Source organism: Cyprinodon tularosa, unplaced genomic scaffold (assembly GCF_016077235.1).
Source record: "Cyprinodon tularosa strain WSP-4 unplaced genomic scaffold, ASM1607723v1 ctg363, whole genome shotgun sequence".
Lineage (NCBI taxonomy): Eukaryota > Metazoa > Chordata > Actinopteri > Cyprinodontiformes > Cyprinodontidae > Cyprinodon > Cyprinodon tularosa.
In genome coordinates, this window is record NW_024039078.1 from 247501 (window position 1) to 267292 (window position 19792).

A 19792-nucleotide genomic window follows, 5' to 3' on the forward strand; every position below is an offset into this window, starting at 1 on the left:
GGAAATCATATTTAAAAATGTATGAAGGAGGAGACTCATCCACGACCTCCGACACAAAACTCCTCTTGCATGTTTCCTCTGTCCATAGCGTTCCTTGACAGCGTCGTTTCTAAGTCACCAATTTAGTGCTACTTGGTCCCAATGGAATTTACCATTGGGAACCTACTAGCACTAAGTTGCTAACTGGTGAGCAAGCTGCTTCAGAGAAACCGGGCACAACCAAACTTGCTTGCAAACCCTCCACCACAACAATCCAGCCCCCTTGATAATCAGCCAATCACATTTACTTTATTCACTCGTGTAAAGTCGGTTACCAATCGGGAGAATTCGGAAATGCAACGGTTGGAACAGCCGTTTCCCTACGACTTTAAACAGGTGGTTTTGGTTGCAGCACAGCTAACGTTTGTTATTTAGGGGAGAACTGAAGGAGTTCATGTATTTATATTTACAAAACAAACCACATAAAGTTCACTCTGTATCCTTCTCTCCAATAAACAGTGGCTGTATCCGAACGTCCGCCCTAACACCTAAACCCCTCAATCATTATATAGAGCAGGGACTATAGGAAAGATGATCGCTACTTTTCGCTCCCCGTCAATCACATGACTTCGCCTCCCTGCACACGCCTGTGCCATCTTGGTTTTTTGTCGCTGCTGTGTCTACCCGACAGTGAGCCCCTGTGACAACAAATTGGGAGGAGAGCTCTCCTCCCAAAGCATTATGGGATATATCTGCTCGTCTAGTGACCATGGATGATCAATACTTTTTAAGGTGCATTGTAGGAAATTTCGAGTTCACTACTCTTTCGTTCACTACACATTCGGATGCATTTAAAATGGCATAACCACTATATAGTACCCTATGTCACTACCCGATCCATTCCAGAAGCACGATCCGTCCTGTGTATGCGAAAACAGATATACATCCTGGTGTCCTTAAATAAATTTCTAATTTCAAATGTTTTATGACTTTTGTGAGACAATTCTGATTTTTTTCGTTAAACTGCTTCTCTGACATCATCATCGGACATGCTCAGAGAAGTCCGGCAAAATATGGTTAAACCATGTTTATCTGCTTTTTAGTTGTTTCTTTCTTTAGATTACGTACTACATACCATAATGTTAAAATTAAACAAAAACATAAAACTCAAAAAGTATAGACTTATGTTTAAATCCAAAGACGAAAAGTCAGCTCCCGGAAGTAACATAGGCTCCCATTTCTGGTGCAGATCAGGCAGAGAGGAGTGATAAAACTGAAAGGACTTTAAGGCATTTATTTTCGCAGGAAATACATTATTAACCAGATAATATTTTAGTACGTTTACTATTTTTGGGGAGGAAAAAACATAATTTAAGTATTTTTAACAAAATACAAATTGAGGATGACCCGGATGTATATCTGGATGCTAAAATGAGCTGATGGCGCATGTGCAGAACGAGTCGTGCTTCCAGGACGGATCGCGTAGTGACACTCTATATGATGATAAGGCTGACATTCGGACACAGCCAGAGTAAATAATCCTGGATCAATCCATGCTTCTGGACCAGCGTTCCTTCCCTTGCAAATACTAGTAAGGCTCCCCTTATGAATGAACGACAGCGCCCTCTATGGACGGCCATAACATTACAACAATTAATGGATGTTAATAATTAATCAGAAAGAACACATTTTAATCAAATAAATCATTAAGTGTTAATAATCGTAATTTTATAATTTTTACATGCCTCGTATTTCTGAAAGCCACTCCTTATATTTGCGAATAAAAAGCAACAATAATTAGACATTATCTAAGCAGGTGACGACTTTAACATTGAAGCCATTTTGCTGCCAGTAATACTGGTGTAATGACTAATGATTAACTTTAAAAGCTTAAACTTATTCTTTTCATATTTAAAAATGGAAATATTAAAAAAAACATAAGAGTGGCATATGACAATATGATAACTTACAATAAAGGAATATTTAATTTTATTTCTTCCTGAATAATGTGGGATTTTCTTTGATACATTCTAAAAAAAATACATATAATATTCTAAAGATGATTCACTTTTATGTCTTTTTTTTTTTTTGCTTCCTCACTAAACTCTATAAACAGCTGGAATAAAAAGACATCTGTATCATATCACATTCTCTGGAGCTGTTGGGGAGGAAAAACAGTCAAAGCCTGCAATGGATCAATGACAAGCCATCGCAATTACTCTCTTGGCTCCAAGCTGAGTGGACGCTTCTGGAATCCATCAAATCCACACGAACAGGGCGGTGCTTTGAAATCTGGAAACACTGAATCAAAGCTGCCCCAATCAATATGTCTATTTCATCAACCATATATCTACATGAACGGTTGTAACAGGAGAGAATGTAAACAGCTTCCATCCTCCTCGCACGCCTTCTGAGCCTCGTTTGAAGCGAGCATCTGTATGTGATCTTTACGGTTGTGTAGTTTACACCTCTAGGCCAAATTGGCCACAGAAGTATTCTTTCTTTGTTTTCTCATGTGACGGCACCAGACCTTTACTGTATGTGTTTGGCTGGATTAGACCAACACAAAGCAATGCGTAAATGTGACGCGGGAGGAAAATAACACATCATTTCTAAAGGTTTTTCTAAAGGCCATGTATTAAGAGATCTTGGGGAACAACCTCCTTCCCTCAGTTAGAGCAATGAAGATGGGTCGAGGCTGGGTCTTTAAACATGACAATAACCAAGTAGTGGCTCTGGCAGAAGAATATCAAGGTTCTGGCTTCACCTAGCCAGTCTCCGGAACTAAACCCAATAGATAATCTTTAGAGGGAGCTCAAAATGTTTCTCAGCGACAGCCCAGAAACCTGACTTATCTAGACAAGATCTGTGTGAAGGAGTGGACCAAAATCACTCCAGTAGTGTGTGCAAACCTGATGGAAAAACGACAGGAAACGTTTGACCTGTGTAATTGTAATTGCAAACCAAGGCTACTGTGCCAAATTTTAACATTGATTTTCTCAAGTGTTCAAATACTATTTGCAGCTGTAACATACAAATAAATAGTTAGAAGATCATGCATTGTGATTTCTGTTTTGTTTTTGTTTTTTTTAGATTATGTCTCTCACAATGGACATACACTATGGTAAAGATTCTCAGTCATGTCAGAGTCATTCCAAAAAGTTAAAGAATATCCACTGGACTTTGTTTCCAAGTTTGCAGACGTTTCGCTTCCCGTCCAGGAAGCATTTTCAGTTCAAAATGACCTACAATGACAATTTCAGACCCCTCCAGGATTTCTAAGTGGGAGAACTTGCCTAATAGCAGGCTGTGCAAATACTTATTTTCCTCAGCATTGATGTGCTCACCAACTCATGCTTTCAACAGTAGGGATGTACTAGCACATTAATAAGTTGCGATTTAAAAAGGTCAACTATTCGATAGTAAAAGTCGAGTCGATGTCTCTGCCTAAGATCACATGAAGTGCACGCATTCGCTATCCGTTATTAATGTTGTGTTTGAAATTTCTTAAAAAATGAGGTGAAGGGAAAAGCTTCAGAAATCAGAAGCACATACACGGAAAAAAATAATGCGACCGCCTTTGGCATTTACTTAGTTACATATTTAGTTACTTTAAGACAATTATTTTATGTCCTACCCTGCTAATATGAATAAAATCGTGTTAAAGTAACGAAATATGATTAAGTAAACGCCAGACAGTGTTGCTTTTTTTTTAGTGTATTAGTGATCAGTTAGACTGGTTGTGAAATAATCAGTCGATATCTAGAAGGAAACACAGCAGACATATAGAAGAAGGTGCTCTATTCCGAATAAACCAAAACTGAAGACCTTCGCCTTAATGTGAAATACTGAAATATTGAATATTTCCAACCATGCTTTACTTAAGAAGCTCAACAAGCTGATAAAGAAGAACGGCTCTGATCTGGGAACTACTCTTAACCCCGAAGACCGTTTCACAAAAAATAGTTTTTTCATAAAAAGAAGCACATTACAGAGGACCCTGAGCTTCCTCTTCAGCAGACTGTTGAAAGAAATATGTCTTCAGTCAGAGGCTTTTCTAGATAAAAAAAAAATCACTGCGGGATTTTAGCATGTAGGTGGAGATGTTTTAAAAACACAATAAGAGTCACTACATCATCTAATTGCTTTTTAGGATTAATCAAATTTTTTTGAATAGAATTACTCTAAGCGCACCATTCTTACTGAAATGTCAAAGCTGCTCCAAGTAGATATGTAGATAACTGAGCTAAAATCAAAGCAATCCCTGATAAAAAGCTGATGAAAGGAACAAACAGACTGATGATAATAAAGCTGTTTCTGGCTTCCTGGTGTCAGAATTGGATCTAATGGCTTGTTGTGTTGCTTTTCATAGCATTTGAATTTGTTCCATCAGCTAAACTTTCACTTTTCCCATCAAAACATCTATCCACATGGGAGCCACTGATGAAAATAACTATTTGCAGCTGCACCTCTCCCTGCTTCCGTATAATCAGATACGCTAATTAAACCCCCCAAAAAACATGCAGGGTGGCTTTTCAGCACCAAGGACAGCGACTGTTTCCTCCCAGATTAAATCCAGGTTAGCCGACTGGCTTCAGCAGCTCCTTAACACCCCCTGAAGGAGCCGGCACTTTGCCGTCCTGCGGGATCATTAAGTCGTTGTTCTGAGATCAAATGTTTCCCCCCAGATAGAGGGGCTTCTGTCTGCGCTGGCTGCCATCACTGATGGTGAGACTCAGCCTGATGATGCGGGTGTGAAGAGTCGGATGGAGAGGGGGTTTTGGCGAGCTGAGGCCGATCCCACGGCGAAGGAAGAGAAGCTTTTGCAGCGGCGTGATGAATGATTCCATCTGTGACTGAGGTGACAGGGAGGTGGGAGGTTTGACTAACAGATTGAATACGGGAGCGTGAGAATGAACATTGAAAGAATTGAATCTCCTGCCACTTCTCCCTCTGGTGAATCCTTCTTCTTCTACTCTCCTGAGCTTCACTCTAAGGTGGCGTGTGACCAACATTCTGGCGGAGGACTCTAAACACCTTTGATCCAGTTTATTCTCAAGCCGAATCAAATCAAAACACCGCACAAAGGACTTTCGGCTAACAGCAATCAGAGCTTCTTCCTGCAGATGTGAGCTTTCCGCGGCTTCAAAACACACAGCTGGATTCTTATCATTCCATGCTGGAGAAATGTGTAATCAATTCTCTAATTAACTACTTAAATGGTTCAACCAATCACCATCAGCGTCAATTAACGTTCAAAGCAATCTCCCTCGGATTCGGCTGCCGTGATTAGCCGGCTACATGATGGGCAATTACAGAGAGGAGCACGCAATCTTCACCGCAAGGCCTATTACAATCATGTGTGGCCCTCAGATCTGCAAGTGCGACAATGAAGCAAGAGGCGCGGCGGCAGGAGACAGAGAGGAGGAGGAGGAGGAGGGGAATGAGGGGGGGTAACAAAGAAAAGAAGAGATGAAAGTATTTCTCCAGCAGGAGGAGGAGGAGTCCTACAGTTTTCGCTCAGATTTAACAAGGTGTGGGGGGGTTTCCGGATCATCAATACTGACAGACTGTTAAAACTTAGTCTAAGCTAGGGATAAATGTTATCAATTAATGAGTAAATCTGAAGTTAATTGATCTTATTGATTGTTTACTTAAAAAACTGAGCTTCCTTTTGTTCATTCCATAACAACAAGGATTCAATAAGTTTGTACAATGTGCTGGTAAAAATACAGTACAACCTTATGTTTTAACAAACTTATCCTGCCACCAAAGCAAGTTTCCTTACATATTTTAACGTAATTTATAATATATAGCAAACCAGGAATCTATTAGGTTACCACATAAAAAAGATTAATAAAATATGTTAAACATTAATGATTTCCAATGAATAGAGATGTAAAGCTATCGTTAACAGAGAGGGTATGTCGCTCTGACATACTGTTAGACTATTTGCCACTTGATTTCAGAACAGACGACACTAACTCTCATTTAGCTGTTTGTTTTGTCTGATCCAGCAATCAGTGGGAGACTTTGTGCTGTGAGCAGCACTTTTAAACAGGTGGTTTTGGTTCTGGTTGCTCTCAGAAGAATTTTAAAACTTGACCTCATGAAGTCATTAACTCACTATTACCCCATTTACACTACCCTTGAAAAACCGATCCATGCCGAGACCGGTCCGAGCTCGGGTCAGTTAACCAGACCGAGCTCGTTCTGACGACCGTTTACACATCACGATATCTCGGTTCCTCGACTCCTCGCCTCCTAGTGACGATCTGCGGTATTACTGCCAGTATTGAAGGAGGAAATCAAGCAGTTGGTGGCGGTAATGCACCAAAAAGTTGTTTGCCAACCGCCATAAAACACAAGAAGACGAAGAAAGAGGTACTCAAGCAAATCAAAATGTTGTGCGGAGAAGATTTCAATTGTTGTTTATAGTTGTTGTTCTTCTTCTGTTTTGTGTTGGTTGGCAAGCAACTTCCGGAGGGGCATTACCGCCAACTACTGGAATGGAGTGTGAATCGGGATGTGCAGCCAGACGGAGATTACGCGTTCTGCTCATGCGCTCTTGTTATCAGAGAATCAGCCAGGGAAAAACCGAGCCGAGCCCACCTCTGGAACTGGTCTGCAGTTAGCGCAGTCCGGTTGTGTCAAGCTCGGTTCAGTTCAGTTTGCTTTCAATTTGCACATGATAAGTTATCTCAGTTACTGAGGTCGGACCGGTCTCGGCACGGTTTTTCAAGGGTAGTGTAACTGGGGTATATGGCTTTCTCCGTCTACCATGCTAATTGCTAGCATGTATTTTTCTATCATGTTACAGATGGTTTGTGTAATGCCCTCAGCTTTTCTATCACCAAACGTTCCAAACACAGTGGAGACGTTATGCTGCTCCTCCATGCAGCATTGCAGTTTTTATATTTACAAAAAGATCCAGAAAGTGTTCATTCTGCATCCTCGTCTCCATTAAAAGTGTAAATTATAAACTTTACAGGACTCTAAATCCATTCACGTTTATCCTCTATCCTGCCTCTGCTCTGGCGTTACTTGTGGTGGTGGAGTGGCGGCCTAGTGGTTAGGAATCCTGAGGTTGTGAGTTCGAAACTTCCACTCTGGCTGTCTGAGCAAGACCCTTATCCCCCAATTTCCCCCCCCGGGCGCCGCACAGTGGCAGCCCACTGCTCCCCGAGGGGATGGGTTAAATGCAGAGCATTAATTCCTCCATTATGAGATCAACAAAGTTATTTTTCTAGAAATGCTAGCAAGGCGTCAGCTAATAATGAACAGTGGTGCTCTCTAGTGAATGGTAGTAACACTACAGCACTGAAAAAAATTCCTTTTACGTGGATGCTATCAGTTAATCGAATGGAGGACCGTTTTTAATCCAATATACAATAATTGACAATAAATTCAGTTATTTCTTTGCATCTCAGCTCAAGTATATTTTGGCTTTAGAAGTCATTGTAAAATTGAAGTGAAAAAACATCCATTTGGGGCATATGGGGGGGGGCTCTTTCACTCCATTCCAGTTTCCCTCTTCCTCTGGTGGTGCTTTCTTAAGTGCTATCTTGGACAACTGAGTCCATTTGAACGTTTATTAGAGCTGAGTCTCCAGCGACATCAAAGCTGCAGTAAAGTGCAGAAGTAGTGAGCAGTGTTGTGAGCATTTAGCAGACTATTTTATTTCTCCGGCCCGATCAATCACTGAATTGTGGAATTATTTTAATCACCTTGACCTTGTTGCTACATTAAAGGGAAAAAAGGCTTGATCTAAATTCTACTTTGCTTCGAATGGATTTCCTTCTGGCCAGAGCTTAAGTTATTCCCTGCAGCCTCTCCCTTAAAAATGCATTTCAAAAAGCAGGATATAGTTTCTCCTGATATTTTCATGCTGTTAATGCACAAAAAAAAAAAAAAAATGTCCAAATACTAGTGAGAGTGAGACAGTCATCAAACATCAGGTTTTAGACATGTTATGCCTCAAAGGGCCTCAGAATGTCACACTGGTCCTTAAAACATGCTAACCCTCCTTTCATCAAAGCCTTTTTTTTTCTGAGGAGCCAGACGTTCTCCAAAGCTGCTTTTGAGGCATATCTACCTGAGGACCTTTTAATGATGAGTTCCCTCAGCTGCTTTTTTTCACATCAGCGTCTGGAGAACTAACAGCTCATTTCCCCAAAAAATCAAACATCTCTCTCTTTGTTTTCCTCCTTTCCATTTTCTGTATTATCTGCTGTAGAATGCAGCCTTTGTGAGCCCACATGACAGCCGCAGCGTGATGGAGCCTGGCAGGGGGGGCTGACATGTATACACACCCCGAGCATGTAGCCGAGCCCCGAGCAGCTCCTCTCCACCAGTGGGGGGTTAAGTACCTTGCTCCAGGGCGCTTGCATCACGACCGCTGAGGGACAACAGCATGTGTCGATGCCGCCGCTCAGGCTCTCCGCTGGAACAGAGGGCTCTGTGGTTGCCAAGCTATTGTGTTTCCACGGAACTGTAGAGGTTGGCTCTTTTCAGACCCCCCCCCCTTACTATTTCACCATGAGCATCATGTAGAACAGCTGATAAGGCAGTGAAGTTAAGTGACATTTTTTAAGGATTTGTCACTGCAGAAGCACTTCCCTGACATTAGCAGATCTCACGCTCAGACATATCCTGAGGCCAGAAACGAGCTGATAATCGTTCAGACCGCTGCATCCTCTTTAAACACGCTTCTCTGAAACCAAGAGATAAAATAAAAGCACCACATCCAGCAACATGCAACGTTTAAATAGTAATAACAAATAGTTTGTGAAGTGTGAGTGCAGACGAACAACAATGAGACCCCATGGTAAAGATAGAGATAGACCGATACGTCAGCCGGGCTGGTCGATGTTTTTGGCACATATTTGGGTTTTTGTTGGGTTTTTTTTTGAGCTTGTATGAAGTTGGATTTATCCTTTTCATGGTGTCTGGAAAACTGCCACTAAAAGAAAGGAACAGTAAACTTACTACTACAGGCAGACTGATGCATCAGCCAGCTGATACTTTTGGCCGATATCTGTGATTTTTTTTTCTTGTATTGGTATCAGCTGATGTGTCATCCCTGGGATGTGGAGAAAAAATCCTCTTGGCAATATATTGTGATTTTTTGCTGCCTGATATAATATCGATCTTTTAGTTCCCACTATGGATTTTTTTAAGCAAAACATTTTTACCTTAAACTGAGGGAAAATGGACTAACTCTGTACAACCAGACTGTTGAGCCTTTTTTGTTGAGGCAGTCACAGCAGAAGACGTGGACTGATTCAAACCCCCCGCAACATGGATACCAAAACAACTGAACGATAAATATCATCTGATGACAGAGGTTGCTTTTTTCTATACTTTTAATTTTGATAGCAGGAATAATAGCAGTATATGGACCAATCAAATTCACTTTATTCACTCGTGTAAAGTTGTGCACCACGCTGGAGAATTCGGAACTGCATCATTCGGAACAGCCGCTTCCCTACGACTTCAAGAGTGGTTTTGTATGAAAACAGTTTGTTGACAATTGATGGATGTTTTTTTAAAGGGGATGGGGGGACATGACAAGCTGTGGCTATGGTGGCCCTTTTTTGTTTGCCCTTTGTTTTTAACTACCAATGTTCAATTTGTAGATCTTGCAATCCTGTAACCAAATAAATAAATAAAACAATTCAAGTCTCAATTCAAACCAACGCTAAGGGGTGGACCCGGTCATCCGATTCAATTTACATATTTTCTAAGCCAAAACAATACTTTGTTTTTGTTCCACTCTGTGAAGCCTCAAACTTAACGCTATTTCTGACATTTTGAAATGAAAAAGCTTCCTGGATGTGAAGTGAAACGTCTTCGAAATTGGAAACAAAGTCCAGTGGATTCTTTTTTTTACTATTTTGGAATGACTATGACCTGAATGACAGAAACTTCACCAGCAAACCAACCCTGTATAACTTTCATCCACTAGGGGCTCTAGACGTGTCATCTCCAGTACGCAAAACTGGAAGGATTATCCTGAGTAGAGGAGACCATAGCTGAGGTCCATCACCCTAAAACACGCTCCCTGCATCCCACTGTGGCGACTGCAAATAAAAGAGGCTTCAGACCAGACCAGAGGGTCTGGTCCTCCCAATAGGAACACACAACCCCGAACATAGAGCTGGGGCTGCAATGTATGGTTACTTATGTGTTAGAAGGACTTAAAAATCTGCACTCTTAGATGGAGCAAAACGGGCCTCTGGGAAGGAACGTGCAATCTAAGATAAATAGACAACGGTGATATTAATGCTGAACACTGATAAACATATCAGGTGTTTTTTATCTGCTATTATGAAACTCTATTTGGCTTTTAGCACTAGCCTATTGCAGAAGGACTCCTGGTTTGAACAGTGGGAATTCCTGACTGTGTGACTATAATATAACAGCCAACAATAATGGATTCCAAAGAGTCGTCTGCTATAATAACACTGCACACATGACGACAGCAGTCCTGATGTATTAGCTGGATATTCTGCATCCAAAAATAGGCATATTTCCCATTACAGGGCTCGATGTTAACCATCGCCCGATCGCCCGGGGCAAGTAGTTTTTATTGTCGGGAGAGTACAAATTTCATTTCATTTGCCCATCGGGCAAGTGCAATGATCGCAAAAAAAATATATTAATCACTCAAAATTACTTTAAAATCACAGACATTCACTAAAAACGACCCACAAGCGTTGCCAGCGCCATCTTTGTTGTTTTGTACACATTCTCGCGTGATTTGAAAAAGCCACATGATTTTCCGCTAGATTGCGTGATTCAGCTCTTGGGGAGACAATTCTGCAGAGCAGCAGCTGGATGATGAATTTAATCTATACTATAATACACGCTAGATTAAAAATGATCAATCAGGGATTAGGAAAATAATAATAATAATTGTATGCGCACAGTGTAAATATTTCTATCATATGGCAGTCTTCTCTACAGTGATGCAGGTCATACATTAAAAAATGTTCATTAAATTGTTTTCTCTTAGACATTGGAGTGGTGCATTTAAATGTTATAGAGCTAAACATGTTAAACTGGTGAGTAGTAGTAGTGTAAGTTTTCAACCTGTCACGTTTTTTTTTTAGATTTTTAACATTACAATTTATATTTTTCTAAGCACACAACAGTTTATAGCAAAGTTTAGTTTGAAAAGAATGTGCAGGAAGGATTGAAAAGCATGTTAACACGGTAATGTAGGCTTGAGTTCATTATCTGACACATGCATATACACACCAGGAACCTGTAAACTTACTGAATTACAAAAAAAACATTTAAAAAACAAACATGTTTCATTGATATATATACAAAAATTAATATTAGGAACTATATTTATCAAACATTATACTGGGCAAGTAAAAATTGTTTCTGGGCAAATTAAATGTGAAAGTCACTTGCCCTTTGGGCAAGTGGTAAAAATCCTTAACGTCAATCCCTGCATTAATTTCAGCAGGTAAATGAAACCAACATGCCAATCAAAGAAGAAGATTTAAATTTAAAAAGAGACCGATACAGACTTTAAGGCCGATATTTTGACACCAGTATAACCTAGCCTCGATCTGGGCCTGCCTTTTCTTCCTCCATTTATATGGTTTAAACGACATGGTGAATAATAATGTTACACATGTATCAATAAAAAAACATTTATTGGCATATTAAAGAAAACATCAACAAGATGGAGGGAGCAGAAATGCATGCGCTTCACATTTTTTCAAGACATGCCTGCTGAATGCGCTGATGGATCAGCGAATGCCAGACCGTATTGGCCAGTGCCCACCGTCGCAGCCTTCTAAGTTTTCTTGGAAAACTTAGAAGGCTGCCAACAGGTGTTTTGCTCCTTGAACGTACCTCTGCCTTCATTGTTGAAACAAATGTGTTATTTATTTCTAGCAAGAATATGGATGAACAATACGCAAACGAATGTCTTTAAACTTGGATTAAAGGAAAAGTTAGTCTGATGTTAGAAGTTCAAATCGTGGTGAAAGAATAATTTAAAAGACATAAAAGATGTAAAAGAAAAGCCCTCTCCTTCAAGTCCTTGGGTGAGTTCTTCTATCTATCAACTGAATGGGAAGCTCTACAAGTTACCAACGTGATTTAAACATCCATCCATTCATCCTTTTTTCGTCACGCTTATCCCTGCAGGGTTCGCGAGGGCTGCTGGAAGTTGCGACTTGGGCTGATTGTACTAATTGATTAATCTGACGATATTTTTATTTTTAATTAATTAATGATAGCAAAAATCATCATAAATAGGCCTTTCTACATATTAAACCAGGAGAAGCTAAAGATATTCTACATATGGTACATAACAGAAATTAACAGTGCTTATTTACCAACATTAAAGTTTACTGAATTCATCTCCAAAGCAAAATCCTTGTTTAATTTTTACAATTTTGGCATAATAACTGCCTAGAGTGGGTTATTGTTTCAGCTAACAGCACGTTAGAGTCTGTTTTCTAGTTTGCTACAACCAAAAAAAAAAAATAAAAAAAAAATATTCTGATTAATTGTTTCCGCCCTACTAACAATCAACAAAATATTGACATAAATGGCCAGATGACAATACAAGAACAAACCTGCTAAAATCAGTGATGAGAGATCAATCTGTCTCAGCTTTTAAAACAAATGTAAAAAAAACACTTCTCCATTACTTTGTTTCACATTCATACATTTGTATTTTAAGCAGAAATGAAGTAGAAATCCTCATTGTAATGGTAAATTATCTTAGTTATCTGCTCCAATTAACAATAAATACACCTAATCAAAGAAGTTCTAGATATATATTTTTTGCAGTGTGTTGCTAAACATGCAAATCTGTCAGAGACCTGCAGCAAACAAGCTGTGCACTGCAAAAGTGTCCCTCAGATTAGATCTAGTCCAAACCACTTTTAGATTTTATTTTGAGATCAATATTCTGATCAAGAATAGATTCTGTTACATAATTAATCTTTTGAGAAGATTTTACTCAAAATAAGTCCAATAATTCATCAGCGCTTCAAAAGTAAACATCTGATCGGGTAAATAAGATGACAATGAAATCAGGACTTCTGTCCTTAAAATAAGATTAATAAATATTGTGCAATTTAAATAGGATAAGAAAGTTGATTTTTGAGCTTAAATATAAATCATGGTAATCTTTTGTTAAATTACCTCCCTAAATTAAGGAAAAGTTAATTTATTTTAAGGAAAACTGATATATATATTTCACTTTTAGCAGCACTTTACTGACTTATTTCTTGTTTTGAAATATATAATAAATATGATATCAAAAGTAGAGCTGCAACTACCGATTGCAAATCGATTAATCTGTCTATTCTTTTTTTGAATAATCATCGCCAAAGGTTCCTAAAATAAGAATTTTCACATAAGTAAAGCAAGTGAAAATAAAACGTTTCCACTTGAGGATTTCTGGATAGAGCATGTTGACAGATGAGGACTTTTTTTTTATCTTAAAAGCAAATTCTTTTTACAGCTTTGTAATAAGTACTGCTGTAAATTGGTTACTTTGTCAGCTAAAATCATGTTTTAGAGTCTCTATACTCCAGTTAACAATTAATTGATTACTAAATTAGGTGATGATTATTTAAAAAATCGATTAATCTGGATTAATCCCATTGTTTCAGCCCTAATCAAGAGGTCTAAATAAGTCACTTATAACATGAAGTGCAATTGTCTTTCTGTACTGACAGATTATTACTACTAGAATCCCTGATTCTGATGATGATGATGATGATGATGATTCTGATGATGATGATGATGATGATGATGATGATGATGATGATGATGATGATGATGATGATGATGATGATGATGATGATGATGATATCTTTAGTTATCATTTGATTGTTGTGGGGAGATTAATTTGCACAAAAATTCGTTTTTTGTTTTTCTTTATTTATTTTTTTTTATACTGCAAAAATTGAAATAAGTGTTTTGTTCTTGAATCGGATGTATTTTCCTTTGATTTTAGCACATAGTTAAGACATTTTGCCAATGGAATAAGAACATTTACATTTAAAATGAGAAAAAAACAACTACATGACCTTGGTTCAAGTTTATACTTTTTAATTCTATTATTATAAGGACAAGAAAACATTCATTGCATTGGTAGATTATCTGATTTACCTGCTCAGATTAAGCATGAAAACACTGATTCTACAAAAGTTTGAATTGTTGTAATATCTTTTATCTTTTTTTTTTCTGTGCAATAAAATGATGAGCAGCTTTAGAAGGCGAAGCCTTCCCAGGGCAGCGTTCCACATTCCCAGACAGGTTTGGATTCAGCCGCCAACAGGAGTTCATGTGCATAGAGGAGGATGTGGGATGTCTCTTTCATTGCCCTGAAGCAGTGGATATCTCAGGCGGGTTAGTAGTCTAACATACAGACCCCAGTAGACTGTGTGTCACCATCTGCTGAGCTGTGATGAGCTCTGCCCCCCGCCCCCCCAGCATGTGCTGCAGACAGCGATGAGCCCATTAGAAACCGCTGTCTCCACGGCAGACCAACTGAGAGAGAACGGCGTTCCTGAAGCATCTCCAGCATCTTCCTCCCGTTAGAAGCAGCTTAACAAGCAGAGATTCCTGCTCACACGCTGCAGGTCGAAAGACGCTGATGCTGATTATTTTCACTACAGTCCGGATAGGATCCTCCATATGCTCTGCTGATTTGTTCTCTATTGGTACCAATTCTTGAAGACAATATTGCCCTTTTTTTTTCCTTCCTCCGTTTACATGATAGATACATTTTCCTTAAAGGAGAGACTAAGGGCTTGTGCAAATCTTTTGGTGTGGTTTGGCCCCCTAGAGCAGGGTTTTTTTTAAGTAGACAACAATCATTCAGTTTGGTAAATAGACAATTTCCTGATTCACATATTTTATAAAATACCTGAACTGACAGTTTGTTTTGTTTTTTCTGTCTTAATGTTGGCAGTGGGCTTTATGCTGCCCTGCAAGGCTTTAAACCTGGTTTGAATGGAGACTAAGCCATTCTAAAGCACATATCAAGGAGCTCATTTTGAGCCTGGATCCATATCTATTTTTGATTCTGTTCATGGTGGAGAATCCTGCTTCACAGCAGCAGGTTGAGCCAAACATCCTCTAAATGTTCAGGGTCATCTTTGAGCACCATTTCACTTTTCTTTCACCAGTTCACCACAGTTCTCTTCCCCATGGCCGTGCATCGCGGCGCAAGCAAAATTAGACACTGTCGTCGGACAACATGCGGTAATTTATAAATGTTTTAAATCGAATTGGGTCCAGATTAGCCAGCAGATGGGTCCGGATCCGTACCACGGTCGGCTAATCCCTGACCTCTGGCCTTGTGGTTAGAGCAGTGTGCTTGTGCTCTGAGAGGGTTGCAAGTACCAGGCTGGATACCCACAGTCTGCACTCTGGGTTCCTGAGCAAAGACCCTTAACCCCACACTGCTCCCCAGGTGCCGCACAATGGCAGCTCACTGCTCCCCAAATGGATGTGTTAAATGCAGAGAGTGAATTATGTTACTCCATACTTGTGACAGTGTAATGACAATAAAACGTTGGAAAAAAAAAAAAGATAACAAATGCAACACATCTCAGTTTCAACAGAACAAAACAAAATATTTGCAGATAATCTTAAGAAAAAATATATATATATCGCCCAAAAAAATGAGATGGTGGATGAAATGATCTATTTTTAATATACAAACATAGATTCTGTCCTTTGCTATGATAGCAGCTAAGGAATATGGAACCGGAACCAGATAAAGATGGTCTGTGAAATGTAGAGGCGCATTCATTGATTGATGATCAGCAGATAATTAGATGTGAAAACGTGTCAATGCTGTAAACTTAGCACCACCTGATGGACGTTTCAACTGTAATATTTAATATATTCTCAATAAGATAAGATTGAAATATTGAAGATTTGACAAAAGCTGACAGTGTTGGAACAGGTAACGGCTGATCATCCTGCTGCACCCAGGAGGACGATCCTGCAGAGAATCAGAGATGCGTTCAACGCCTCAGACCTTTGAAACGTCTGTGAAGCTGCAGCAGATTCTGGCCTCCTGAGTGTTTAAAGAAAAGCTCTTCTCTCCATGTGGGTCTTTGTTCTCATGTCCTCCGCTGTGCACAAAATGACTCCGCTGAGCAGCGTAGCATAAAGCGATGGCAAACCGCAGAGGAGCGGAACAGATGAGGCCCTGACTGATGCTGTCTAGAAGTTCACAGCTTCCATCTAGAATCTATGCAATGGACATCTATTTATCAGCTCATGTTCATGGAGGAAAACAGCAGAGTCTAGAATCTGATTTCTGTTTTTCTACATCTGGGTTAGTATGGTGGGGAAGATGGAATAATGAATATATTTACAGTATTCAGTATTCTTTAATTTAAGTGTTGTGTCCTTCCTTCTTTCCTTTCTTCCTTAGTTCCTTCCATCCTTCCTTGTTTCTTTCTTCCTTTCCCTTTTTTTCTCTTTTTCTGCTTTCTCCATTTGTTTATTTCTTTCCTTTCTTCTTATATTTCCATATTTTTTCTTACATTTTATTATCCGTCTTCCTTTTATTCTTTCAGTCCTTTAAATCCTTCCTCCTTTCACCCTCTTTTCTTGATTTCTTTTCCTTTCTTTGTTGTTCCTTATTCCCTTTCTTGCCCCTGTGTTTTTTTTCCTTCTTTTTTTCTTTTGTCTTGCTTTCTTCCCTTATGTCATGTCTACATTTTTTTTTATTTTTAGGGGGTTTTTTTTCTTTGTCCTTCTTTTCTTTCCCTTCCTTCCTTCCTTCCTTCCTTCCTTCCTTCCTTCCTTCCTTCCTTCCTTCCTTCCTTCCTTCCTTCCTCTGTGATTCCTTTATCTATACTTTAACTTCATTGATCCAATTTATCTTTTCTTTCTGTCTTTCTTTCTGTACTTTTTAAAGTTCCCTTTCTCTCTTCTTTTCGTTTCTTTCCTAATTTTAAAAATCTTTTCTTTAATTACTTCTTTCTCCTGCGCCTTCCTCATTCTCTTTCCACATTCCTTTTTTTCATATTTTTTCCTTCATTTATTCCTTTCCTACTTCCTATAGTTTTTTGAGTAGTTAATGGACTTTAAAGTCTGAAATAACATTAAACTTTGACACTTTAATCGTGGATAGAGAACCTCTCGGACTCTGTTGTTTTTTTTAAACAGTATTCTTTAAAAACTGGGCCGTTTTATTGTGAATCTCACCAACAGTGAAAAGATTATTTTAGGCTCACCCTGATGCAGATAAAGTCAATCTAATGTAGGTATTAAATAAAAGCCTAACAGTGATTGATAAGCAACACATGGACATCCCATAAATCATCCCTGCTCTGTCATTAAGCCTTCACGGCCGCGCGTGGAACAGAGAACATCCCATAAATCACAACAACACCTGTGGTGCAGCAACTCACTAATCAGACACTAACCTGACCGCAGCATTATCACTATTAATTAGTGAAGGGCAGAACTGATCACAAACAGCTGACTAACTTGGATGATGCGCTGCCCTTTTCATTCATCGCTCTCTCTGCATCTCTGAAGTCACAAAGGCGCCGCGAGGAGCGGAGCCCTCAGCTGAACGCGCGTGCCTCCGCCGGTAACAACGGCAGCTCGGACGGTGACACAACAAAGGCGTTTTTTCTTTTCTTTTAGTCCAATCACTTTCCCCGCCTCCTCACAGAGACAATAATAAATAAATTAAAATAGAAAAACAACCAGCAACCAGCTTTCTTTCCACCCATCCCATTCAGCACTGAACACGCACAGATGCGTGGCTGTTAACACAGGAGCAAAAATCAAAACAAAGCGGCGTGCGGGACTCACCACGGCTGCTCCAGTTCCCAGTCCCTGAAAAAGTCGAATTCAAAGAGGTCCATGTCCGGTTCGGCCGCTGCTGCCGCTGGTTAGAATCCAAAGCCTGCCGCTGCTACGTGGTTCTACATGAGCCGCTGGTTCAGAGTGGCTGGGAGAGAGGAGACAGGCTGCTGCCGGGAAGCTGCTACGTGGTAGGAGAGAGCTGACAGCCCAGCAGAGGAGGAGGGAGGGAGGGAGGAACACACAGCTCCATACTGAGATATTCACTGGAAACTAAATGAGATATTCACTGGAAACTAAATGAGATATTCACGGAAAACACTGGAAACTAAATAAGATATTCACTGGAAACATAAAGAGATATTCACTGGAAACAAAAAGAGATATTTACTGGAAACAAAATGAGATATTCACTGGAAACTTAATGAGATATTCACTGGAAACATAAAGAGATATTCACTGGAAACAAAAAGAGATATTCACTGGAAACTAAATGAGATATTCATGGAAAACACTGGAAACTAAATAAGATATTCACTGGAAACATAAAGAGATATTCACTGGAAAAAAAATCAGATATTCACTGGAAACAAAAAGAGATATTCACTGGAAACAAAAAGAGATATTTACTGGAAACAAAAAGAGATATTCAGTGGAAACAAAAAGAGATATTTACTGGAAACAAAAAGAGATATTCTCTGGAAACAAATAGAGATATTCACTGAAAACCAAAAGAGATATTCACTGGAAACAAAATCAGATATTCACTGGAAACAAAAAGAGATATTCACGGAAAACACTGGAAAATAAATAAGATATTCACTGGAAACATAAGGTGATATTCACTGGAAACAAAATGAGATATTCACTGGAAACAAAAAGAGATATTCACTGGAAACAAAATCAGATATTCACTGGAAACAAAGAGATATTCACTGGAAATAAAAAGAGATATTTACTGGAAACAAAATGAGATATTCACTTGAAACAAAAAGAGATATTAACTGAAAACAAAAAGAGATATTCACTGGAAACAAAATGAAATATTCACTGGAAACAAAAAGAGATATTTACTGGAAACTAAATGAGATATTCACGGAAAACACTGGAAACTAAATAAGATATTCACTGGAAACATAAAGAGATATTCACTGGAAACAAAATCAGATATTCACTGGAAACAAAGAGATATTCACTGGAAACAAAAAGAGATATTTACTGGAAACAAAAAGAGATATTCACTGGAAACAAAAAGAGATATTTACTGGAAACAAAAAGAGATATTCTCTGGAAACAAATAGAGATATTCACTGGAAACAAAAAGAGATATTTACTGGAAACAAAAAGAGATATTCACTGAAAACAAAAAGAGATATTCACTGGAAACAAAATGAGATATTCACTGGAAACAAAAAGAGATATTCACGGAAAACACTGGAAGCTAAATAAGATATTCACTGGAAACATAAAGAGATATTCACTGGAAAACACTGGAAAATAAATAAGATATTCACTGGAAACATAAAGTGATATTCACTGGAAACAAAATGAGATATTCACTGGAAACAAAAAGAGATATTCACTGGAAACAAAATCAGATATTCACTGGAAACAAAGAGATATTCACTGGAAATAAAAAGAGATATTTACTGGAAACAAAATGAGATATTCACTTGAAACAAAAAGAGATATTAACTAAAAACAAAAAGAGATATTCACTGGAAACAAAATGAAATATTCACTGGAAACAAAAAGAGATATTCACTGGAAACTAAATGAGATATTCACGGAAAACACTGGAAACTAAATAAGATATTCACTGGAAACATAAAGAGATATTCACTGGAAACAAAATCAGATATTCACTGGAAACAAAGAGATATTCACTGGAAACAAAAAGAGATATTTACTGGAAACAAAAAGAGATATTCACTGGAAACAAAAAGAGATATTTACTGGAAACAAAAAGAGATATTCTCTGGAAACA

At 38.8% G+C, this 19792-nt stretch overlaps 1 protein-coding gene across 1 annotated transcript in view; it reads right to left on the reverse strand.

The window, feature by feature from the left end:
* Positions 1–18009, reverse strand: part of LOC119790390 (AF4/FMR2 family member 2-like) — a 248207-nt gene extending 230198 nt beyond the window's left edge. Inside the window, exon 1 of the mRNA XM_038295934.1 lies at positions 17815–18009. Within this exon, the coding sequence (XP_038151862.1) occupies positions 17815–17867 (53 nt within the window). The 5' untranslated portion in view covers positions 17868–18009. The remainder of the gene's footprint in view (positions 1–17814) is intronic.
* Between the last annotated feature and the right edge of the window lie 1783 nt (positions 18010–19792).